This window comes from Solea senegalensis, linkage group LG10, assembly GCF_019176455.1.
Source record: "Solea senegalensis isolate Sse05_10M linkage group LG10, IFAPA_SoseM_1, whole genome shotgun sequence".
In the NCBI taxonomy this organism is placed as follows: Eukaryota; Metazoa; Chordata; class Actinopteri; order Pleuronectiformes; family Soleidae; genus Solea; species Solea senegalensis.
Genome location: NC_058030.1, coordinates 19,078,987 through 19,090,035, shown reverse-complemented (window position 1 = coordinate 19,090,035; position 11,049 = coordinate 19,078,987). Strand labels below are relative to the sequence as shown.

Here is an 11,049-nt window from a genome sequence, read left to right as displayed (position 1 = left end):
CTGTATTATATTGTTTAGTCTGGAAGTAAATATTTATATTTCTGTGTTAAACAGGAGTGAGAGCCTGAGCCTCGCTGAGACTACCTGTGGATTTAAAGGTTAAATAAAATCAAATCACAATCAAATCACTGAATGAATTTACTTCCATTAGTCAGTCAGTGTAAAAGGAGTGACTCCACCGTGTGTGTGTGTGTGTGTCTCTTGCTGACTTGGCTGTTTTTCCCTTTTTCCGTCTCTTGACCTGAGGTCATAATGACGAGGCTGATCTTGGGTTTGTTTTTGGTCACCACAGAGTCCCGAGAGAGTAATAAGGGTGTGACCTTTACCCGCAGTGTGACCCCCATGAGAGAGGACACACGATAGGAAAATTTACTTCCTCTTAAGCTTTTTGTTTTTGTAAAAAAACGACATATTCTTGTTTTATTAAATAAAAATTAGTACTTACACTTTATGGAGTAATCGCAGCTTCACAACAATGCTTTATTATTTGTCCAAAATGGCATCGTCATTAACTTTAACTTTTCAAAACAGCATGACATAAATGTTCAGTTTACAATATCTGAATGCACACATATCTATTTATTTATTTATTGGAATTACAAGCACTACATAAACACTTTATAGTTTGTTCATAGGCCATTATATTGAATAAAAAATGGACCATTAATGCCTTTGGACGTTATAATTATTGACAAACAATAAAGATTGAAAATCACTACGTTATAGTGTGTTGTAAATAATTACTACGTGTTTATGTAGAGCTTATAAACAGTGAGGACACATAACACACACACACACACAGATGTACAGACTCTAACAAAACATTCAACTTCAAACAAATAGAAACTTGCCTGTCTGTGTATTCACAGCAGTGCTTCAGGAGCCGTGTTCATGTTTCCACAGCAGAACACAGCGTCAGTAAATGAACCTGTCCTTCATGCTGAAATGTATTCCACAATATAGAGCCAATAAAACATCACTCAGTTTAGATTTATTACAAATCTTTCACAGAGAAAATGTGTGGAATTGAATTGAAAAAAACTAGAGAAAACAATCAGGGAGCACAAACCTCCGCTAAAGGCTGCTGAGTTTCCTGTTGTTGAGTTCACACTTAAAAAATAAAGAAATAATGAATCTGGATTTGGATCAGCATCAAAATCTAATCATTTATTTTCTTGTAAAATCCATCAAGTATATTTTCTGGTACGCTACTCACAGACAGACAGACAGACAGACCGACAGATAGACGAACAATCACCAGCAAAAATATAACCTAATTTGCATACTTAATAGAAATGTGGAGGATATTTCTTTTTAAACTTTAAACAAACCAACAACAACACTGTACAGTCTTACATTAATTGCATGAAAAATACCTGGTTTAAATTGATGACGGGGACATTTTTTGTATGAAATGATTATTTCTGTCCACCAGGAAAATAGAAGAAACAAACTGTCCGTGTTTGATAAAGACTGAGACATCCATGAGGTCTAACATCAGTTCTGCTCCATGCTGAAATTTGACTCCGTTCTGGAAAAAAATATTATCTGCATTCAATACATGAATCAATAGTATTAGACTCAGTAGTAACACTTTACATTACAGCATGAATGGATGAATGAATGAATGAATGAATGAATGAATTGTCTGAGTACATCTTGAGTTATTTGTTTGAAGCGTCCTGACCCCTCAGGTTTTTACTCAATGTTCTCAGGGTCTGATTTCAGGAGGGTGAGGTGTGAACCAACTGTCAGCTCATTTAAATCAGTAAACATTGTCATTTACTGCAGGTCTCCCATAAATACCCGAGCCATTTCACCACCTGCTTGTTTTTACTGCTATTAAATCACACTTTTATTGTTTCTACTTTATTTCCAATATTTCTCATGAATTCTAATGTCTTTTTTTTCTACATAAACACACTTACGGGTCAGTACCAACATGGTAATAGTATGATGATAATTCTGTAATATTATGGTAATACCATCTCATTTCTATTGCAATAGCTTGGTATTTTCAGTGTAATAACAGCTTGATATTGAGGAATACACTACTGAACAACTAAAAAAATGCATCAAAATTGATAATTACCACATAAAAATTAAATGAATCCAGTTTTACGTTATTACCAAACTATTACTTGGTGATTACTAAAGAAAGAATATTGTATTACTAATGTATTCCTTCCCTATTGGTTCTCTTTGTTTTCCACACATTATTTCATTTTCTTTTTCCACAAACATAACCTCTGTCGCGCTACTTTCAAGGGCACTTTGCAGAGCTGCACATGCAGAACGAAAAAACAACCACTATCAACAAAAAAAAAGCACAAGGAAGGTTGACTTGGAAGCAAAGAGCACAGAGCACAGAGCACAGGCCGCATGTCAGCATCTCATAATCCAGCAGATAGTGAGTGACAGCAACTGCATAAGCCTGTGTGTGTGTGTGTTCATACTGTATTCAACACCATGAAACAGATATTGCCAACAAAGGGCAGGAATGACACTTGTGTGTCACAAGTGGGCTCTAAAAAAACAACAACAACAACTGTGCTCTGCTGCCACCTAGAGGACAATGAATGCAATGTATACAACAACAAAAAGCACAAACTGCACTATCACCATTGCTTGTTTGGTGTGGGAATATCATCTGTCCATGACCAGAGAAAAGATTGTTGTCAGTTAAACAAAAGCACTTACACATCCTTGTTCCGCATGTGGTTGTTGTACTGCAGGATTGGTGGGACGCTCTCTTCATCTTCAGGAAGCTGTGAACGATCATGAAATGGAAGAATGTCAGTGTTGCCCATATAATATTCACCTGAATGACTCTATCCACAGGATACAGACAGCATAAACAAACAGTATATACAGAGGCTATAAGTTATATCCTTTTTTTTTCAGCACAACCTAGCCAATCTGATGACAAAAAAAAAAAAAAATTTCACCAAGTGTATAAACACACCTAAACAAAAACTACTCAAAATGTGTTGAATTTATCAAATTCAACCCCCCCCCCCATTCCCACGGCAATTTACCATGGGTGCACCTGCAGCACAGATCCGTGCAGTGTGAGCACCACGGGTTAAATTGTCTTGCATTTATTGTTGTCTTACTTTGCAGCTTTTTGTCCCACCTTTTGCTGACTGTTGACTTAATGTTTCATCCTGTTTCCTTGCTTATGTACTTGTATTTGTCCTGTGTCCCTCCGCTGTTGATTGCCCCACCCTGATGTGTTTCACCTGTGTCCACTTACCCTCGTCTCCCTAGTGTATTTAGTCTCATGGCTCAGTGTCTTTGTTGGTTCGCTCAGTTCTGCGCTGGCTTGTTGTGTTTGGTTCCACACACCGTAGTTTGGTTTTTACCTTAACCCTCTTCTTTTGCCTTGGGTTGTTTTTGCTTCTTCTGTTTGCCTTTTTACTTTAAGTTTTATTTGAGACTCTCTTTTTCTGTTTCTTATTTTGCCTGCACCATTACAATGACACTGTCTCTCACCTCCCAGTAAGGCTCATCATCAAAGCAATTTTCATCTGCGGCATCTCCCCAAATAGGTAATCTCAAGATACAACCTACGAAAAGAACACAACACATCAGTTATGTAAACACAATGTATGCAATCAGAGCCACACCATATTATTGACACATCATTAACATACTAAATGTGTACTTTAAGTCGTAGTGAAAGTCAAGCATGGCTGCAAACGTGGTCGCTCCTTACCGACAAGGATGCCACCGCCTACGCCGAAGCAGATGGCCACACAGATGCCTGCAGCCTGGTGACCACCCTGCCGTGTGGGTACCATGTTTTTGAACGCACCCTCAAAGTCAAAGGTGTTAATCAGCCTTTAATGCAAAAGAAAGGGGGAAAATGTTGTTTTATGAGAAAGAAAAATGATTTGGTCACAGATAAATGTGAATTTTATTCTGTTATCACATATTGTGAATGTTTTTTGTAACTTTTAAACACTTTAAACGGTTTTTAAGTTCTGCTTTTGCACCACACAAATAAAATGAATCTGACGCTTTATTTTATGTTAAATTTAAGTTGCTGTGTGTAAGAAATGTAATGAATTAAGCCATAAAATGACCATGCTATGTCTCCAGAGATTAAAGAAACATGTTTATTGAAATACTGGCTTCACTGAACCTGGCAACCTTGAGACAAACCTTTCCAAAAATGTTAACTTCCTGTTTTTAACGTTGGTTGCATGTGTTACATAAAACCCATTTGAGTAAAAATAACTGGTTGATTGTTTCCTATCTGCAGGTAAGGACGCCTTCTCACCCATCACGGCCATAAACTGATTCTGAAGCAGCTGCAGCTGTAATGGCTCCCACAATTCCTCCTATGACTCCTGGCATGGCGTGAAGGTTATGTATTCCACATGTGTCTTGGATCTTGAGGTACTTCTCCATGAACGGCTGAGAGTTTGGTAAAATAAAAAAAATAAATAAACAGAAATCTTAACAATCGGCACTCAAGAGCAGTCAAAGCAGCAAACAAAGCTTGAAGAGAAAAGTCATACTGTGAGGTAGATATATCCAAGCGTGGAGATGATACCACAGCAGAATCCTACAATCAGAGAACCGTAGGGCATCAGCATGAACTCTGCCGCTGTTCCCACTGCAACACCGCCAGCAAGAGTCGAGTTCTGGATGTGAACCTGAGAAAAGTGTGCAAATAAAATGGGTGTTATTTATTATCTTTTGCCCTTACATCGCCGTATAAAGCCTTTCATATTTACTTTTGGCAAGGACCTTATTTAATGTTTCTACAGCAGCAAAAAAGAAAAAACAACAACCAGAGTATCAGTACCACATTCAAACAGGAGGTTATTACAAAACAAATAAGGATTATATCATTTCTGACATGTAAAGGCCGTCATAGTTCACTGACACAGGAGGAGACCTGTTTGTTACATTCTACAGTCTGACCTTTAATTCTAAAAGACTGGACTTCTAAAGTCCTCACGACTTTGTTCTTAAAGCACATGTCGCTTCCACATATCTGCAGTGTTTACAGGAGAGGAAGCAGCTCAAAGTGGTCTGTGCAGTATCTGAGAAAGATGATGATGATGAGGAGGAAATATGTGGAGTGAAGACTTATATTTGAAGTGATATCCACTACCAGGGAGCTGCATGAGAGAGTTAAAGCACCTGAATGGCACACGGGTGCTCTTCCCTGAGTATGAGATGAGCTATGGTAAAGACAGAGCAACCTCTACAATCCAATAGGAAAATTGGCTCTATTATTATTAGGTTGCACACTGGAACGTACTGTACATGTGAGATTCTAAACAACTTATCTATCTAAGATTAATGCACTAAAATGTTGATTTTTAGTTTGACAGACCAATAAGTCTCTATTTCATACTTCTATTTTTTATATACTGTACATATACCCATCACCATACATGGTCTTTACCATGTCTAGTTTTCCATGCTTTTGAAAGAGGCTGGAGACGGCCACAGTGGTGAGCACAGTCGAGGCCAGAGCTAGGTAGGTGTTGATGGCTGCTCTGTGCTGTCCGTCCCCGTGGTCAGTGATGGCGGAGTTAAAGCTGGGCCAGAACATCCACAGGAAGAGGGTGCCTGGGCAGGAAGTGGGAGATTATAAATATGGAGATGAAAATCACAGAAAACTGAAAAATAAGCTCATTCTCACCAATCATGGCAAAGACATCTGAGTGGTAGACGGAGCCCTGCAGACGACTGCTCTGGTCCAGATTCGGTCGATAGAGCATCCACGAGATGGACAGACCATAATAACCGCCGAACGTGTGGATCACCATGGAGCCTCCAGCATCTCTGGCCTTCAAGTGAGAATATACGAGCATCAGTTGCAGACATTAAATAAAATTTAGATGTGTCTACAAGAACAAAATGAGCTATTTGTAGGCATTTTATCACCCGGAGTGATCCCGGCAGGAGATTTCATTATTTACAGTAAGAAAAGGAAAGAAACTTAATTTTTAATGTTACTAGTGAATCTACACTTTAACACAATATTTAAAGAGTATCCAGTGATGGTTTCGGCTTACATGAATGAGATTTAGGATAATATATTCCTCCACAGCAAACAACGTAATCCCAAACAGGGTCAGAACCATCAGCTGGACTGGACTCACTTTACCCAGCACTGCACCGTAAGCAATCAGACAGCCAGCCACACAGAAGTCAGCGTTGATGAGGCTGAGGAGAGGACAAGGACAACTGTGTGATCACTGTGTCATAATCTATCATTCTGGATCTATATATGTATTCAACTTATCTCATGCAAGTCGAGTTGCCTACAGCTAACTACAGAAGACAACTGAAAACCTTCACCAACATCTACTATTGAGTGTTTTCTGTCCAGTGCGTCACTTCTAGAATGATTTATTGTTAGGGCTTATCAGGAATTGCTTTAGAGTCAAAATTATTTGGAACCTCCAGGTCCACCATTTGATGTCACTATTTTTTACACACTTGACATTTTAAATTTACCAGACAGGTCATTAAAATGTATGTGTATATTTTTTATTGTTTCAGTGAATTACTTTGTAATGACTGCTCCCTCAAAAGTTCCATATGAATAATGTTAAAGATACAGTGTGTAAAGTTGTATGTTGCATTCTCAGGGAACTGTCCAGTTATGGGGAAAATAAAAACAACAAATCATACAATCAGGTGATTGAACCCCTTTAAAAAAAATCACAATGATTTTTTTTTGTTTTACCTTCAATTGTACACACTGTACCTTTTAGAAAATTGTACCGGCCAAATAAAACACACATTTTATTTTGGACATCTCATTCCAAAGAAGAACAAAATTGTATTATTTATTATTAGTAGGCTATTGTAAGGGATTCTGTCTCTCACAAAGACTCACATGACATACACACAGTGCCTTCGCTGCAAAGAAAGCATGATCATTTCTCATCAGCTACAAGAGATCCTGTTAAACTGACTCAACAAACTCATATCACGTGTGCCTATAAAATTTATGGGTTCACAGCAGTCAAACTGGTTTCTCCACCTCACTGTGTATCCTAGTATGTTGGTCAGTAGAAACCACGCAGGTGCAATAAAAGCAAAGGGGGCTTTGAACTCACCGATAATAAAACCACACTTACCTTTCAACTCCAATTTTGATCTTTCCGTCGGTGTAATCCAGGGAATGGAACCAACCCTGCATGAGCAGCGCCCACTGGAGGCCAAAGGCTGCAATGAGGAAGTTGAAACCCACTGCACCAAAGCTGTACCTCTTCAGAAATGTCATCAAGAAGCCAAATCCAACAAAGATCATCACATGGACATCCTGGAAGCCTAGTGTGGAAACAGAAGAGGAGGAGAGGCAAAGAGGGGGCGATAGGAACTGAGTTAAAGAATAAAGGGTTGTTGGAAACAGCATAGTGGTACAAATCCGTAATTATTGCCTCTCCTCTCCAAATGGACTCACTGATAAGTCACCTGCCACGTTTAAAGCCTGTCAGTTGTGCAGTTAACAGGCAGACGTCTCTTACATGAATAGACAGACAAAAGGAAGATTTTGATGAGATTTTCCTCAACATGTGGTGGCATCACCACACTGTGGCAGAGTTTTGAGGATGTGAATGCTCTCTGTTGTTTGTTAATGGTTTCAAGACACTTGATGGGAAAGGTGCCAAGTTCTCAAGATCAAACTTTATTCATTTGACAAAATAAAGGATGTTGTGTCTCCGCTTGGTTTGCCAAAGATGGTAATCGTGGCTGGTATCTGGTTGTGTTTTGTCTATATCTGGGTCACTGGTTCTGTCATTTTTTTCCTTTTGTTTCCTCCTCATCCTCATTCTCATCCTGGTCCATGTCCTCCCTCACTCCCTATTTCAACAAATTATGGTACACAAGTCCACATCTGATCAGTACGGTACCAATAAATACATTTAAAAATAAGATTTGGGGAATTCTGTTCACTTATAAGGCAGAAGAGAGTTTGCACAGTTTCTCCTCTTCCTGCATCACATTGTTAGGTTCAGTGTTTACCAAGAGAGCAGCCTCTTTAATCAGTGGATAATGGAGCCCCACCTAATATTCAGTAGATTAATACTCTCAATTTATTAAAGTCATATTGCATCGCTTTGAAATATGTCGATGGGGTCTATAATAGAACGAAAACCACATTGTCAAGGTTATAAAAGCTTACTTATTATCCTCTAAATAAGTAACACATTGCTATTCAATTATAACATGAATGAATGAATGAATGAAATGATATAGACAGGTTTGTTTTCACAACACGTCACTACAGTGCACAAACACATGAGGTAATGGGAGAAAAAAAGTGATGTATTTGTTCCTCGTTGACTGGATGTTGAAACTTTCTGATTAATAATATATCAGGATACTTATACAGGTATTGTGATTTCTCTACATTTTAGCAACTGTGAGATTAAATTGTAATATCTGCTATTACCAAGAAAACAACAGCATGTGGGTGCCAGCGTGAACAAGCCAGTGTCATTTACAGCACAACAACACCATGACACATCTCAGGGCACATCAGCTCTCCATCGCACTGTGAAACATTACAGTTTGTTCGGAAGAATATGTCACGAACAAGGTTGCATGGCTCTGAGATAAGAACTCAGTGGTCTGAGGCAACAAACGATGTCAAAACTAGCTTTTTCAAGTGACATCCAACACCGTGTCTGAGATGGTTTCATGATAATTGACATGATAGCTGACACTGACACTGTGGGACACTGACACACCCACCAATATACAGTCCGGACTCCACTCTAAATCACTAATAAAAATAAATGAATATTTTAAAAGAGATAAGAGTGAATTCATGCGAGGGACAGTTAAACTGGTAAAGGAGCCTTAGGGAGTCAAACCTCGGGGGTAATGTGCACTTGTGGATGTCAGATCCTTGTCAGCAATATGTTAGGAATATGTCAGGTCAGCTTGAACTGAGACTAACTGGTTAAATCAAGTAGAAGAAAATACACAAACACTTAATGCTAATTGTGCAGAATTGTTTGAAAAAATATAAAATAATATATGTGTCATTTTTACTATGAAGACAGATGAAGTCACTTACTTGGATATCTGAAGTAGAAGTCATTTTCAATGTCGCTCGATATATTGTTTGCTTTCCTGTGCTCAATCCAGTGTGTATCCGATTCCTCGTCATATCGAATAAACACCCCGAACAAGATGATCATCGCCGTCTGCCATACAATGCAAACTGCTGGAAGACTGAAACGAACATTGGTGTTCTTAGGACGGTCGCACAACTCCCTGAAGCTTTGAATACAACCCATTGTGTCTTCTTTGTCTTCTTTAACCTTTTATCTATTTCACGTCAAATATTTGACCTAAAGCTGAAACATTCAAATCAGCTGTCATAGGCAAAAAGGGAAAAACATGTTCAAGACCTGAGGATGTCAAGTAGAGAGTGGAGATGAGCAGTAAGCCACCGTGACTCTATTAGTATGGGACACTCCCCTGTCACACCCTACACTTTCCACTTGGAAAGAACTGGACACTTTCAGTTTAAGGAAAATGTTCAGGTGATCTTCTATTTAGACATGTCTTCATTCCCTTATTTGACTTACTGTTTGTTCAGGTTTGACCCATGATGTCATACAGAAACATCAAAATAAACAATTAATAGAGGAACCATATCTTATATCCCGATCAAACACAAGAGACTTGTTTACTTGGACATTCTGTAGGTGAGGCTTTTTTTTGGGAAACCCACTTCCTAAGCACAAATTATTTGCACATCATTCAAAGACAAACACATCCCTGTATATTTGCAGGGATGGGCTTTGCAATTAGTCTTTGCTCATTATTACTTTTAAGTATGGAGGGATTTGTGAGTGTGTGTGTGTGTACTTTGTGCAGGGCTGCTCCTATGAAGCATTAAGTGTAAATAATTTGGATCCATGCTGGGCCCCATTAGAAAGATGCACAGTAGGTTGGACTCATCACAGCCCAAGGGTGTGTAAGCTCTAAGGCAACAATCCACTAAGTATTAATCATTTTACTGAGATACTGAAGCATTTCCTTGACTTAAAGTTAAAAACAAATTATTATATTGCAGATAAAATAGAAACAGCTCAGCTGCTGGTGTAACTATATGTTTTTGAAGTAAAGGAAGGAATAGTTCAACATTTTCCAGAATCAGCTTGACTTCTTGTCGGGAAGATTGTCAGTGTGTGTGTGTGTGCGTGTGTGTGTATGGTAAATATGAGGCTGGAGCTGCTGGTTATATAAGCACAGTGCTCAATAACTTTTTACTGATTCTGTCCATATGTAAGATCATTAACATTTAAGTTATTATTATATCAAATTGGCTAAATCCAAACGTGAAGATTTATTTATTTGGCCCTGTGGTGACGTGCCAGGTAATTTTTTTAACAACAAAGTAGTCAGACATTGAGTATAAACTAGTTAGATTAAGGGGTAAATTATTTATTTCTAAGGTAAACTGACTGGCCATAGGCTCACAGTGAGAAGTGAGAGTGGTGTCAATTCTCTCCTCTGTCAGCAAACAAGCAAATTAAAGCTTAATCATGTTGTTATACCGTGTGCCAAACTAATGCCATGTTTTGTTTCCCTCAGTTCTGTGTTTATCATCACTACAAAACTGTATAACTTCTATGTAACATTCAGAGTAGAAAAGGTGTTTCTTAACACTCTTTTGGCATAATCACTGACCTTGTCATGGAGACCAAAACCTGGTCCTTAAGAGGCAGAACCTCATAAGGAATTGGTTAAGATTAGAGCTAAGGTATAAATGGTCCAAAAGAAATGGTTGTGTGTCCAAATAAATGGTAGTCAACGCAGTGTCCTCAAAAGAAAAGCTGTGCAAACCTGAGTGTGTGTGTGTGTGTGCATGTGTGCGTATGTGTGTCAATACTGAAGATCATCCAGACCGACCTGTCGTGACAAGGCTGTAACTGGAGAACATACAGCCACTGCTGAATGTCAGGCTGGTCACCTTTCTTTTCTCTGGTGAGTACAGACGGATCGATGCCACTGACACTTCTGAACATTTTAAAAAGGCAGTGATTTGAA

General features: G+C 38.6%; 1 protein-coding gene across 1 annotated transcript; it reads right to left on the bottom strand.

Moving 5' to 3' along the window:
* Positions 1–459: 459 nt before the first annotated feature.
* rhcgb (Rh family, C glycoprotein b) lies at positions 460–9,407 on the bottom strand. Its single transcript, XM_044035343.1, has 11 exons — positions 9,065–9,407; positions 7,116–7,308; positions 6,042–6,192; positions 5,666–5,813; positions 5,426–5,592; positions 4,527–4,664; positions 4,286–4,422; positions 3,719–3,843; positions 3,496–3,569; positions 2,701–2,768; positions 460–1,531 (listed from the first exon to the last, which is right to left on the bottom strand). Exons 1-11 carry the CDS (start codon positions 9,285–9,287, stop codon positions 1,498–1,500), a joined length of 1,458 nt encoding a protein of 485 aa, XP_043891278.1. The 5' UTR covers positions 9,288–9,407; the 3' UTR covers positions 460–1,497.
* Positions 9,408–11,049: the final 1,642 nt, after the last annotated feature.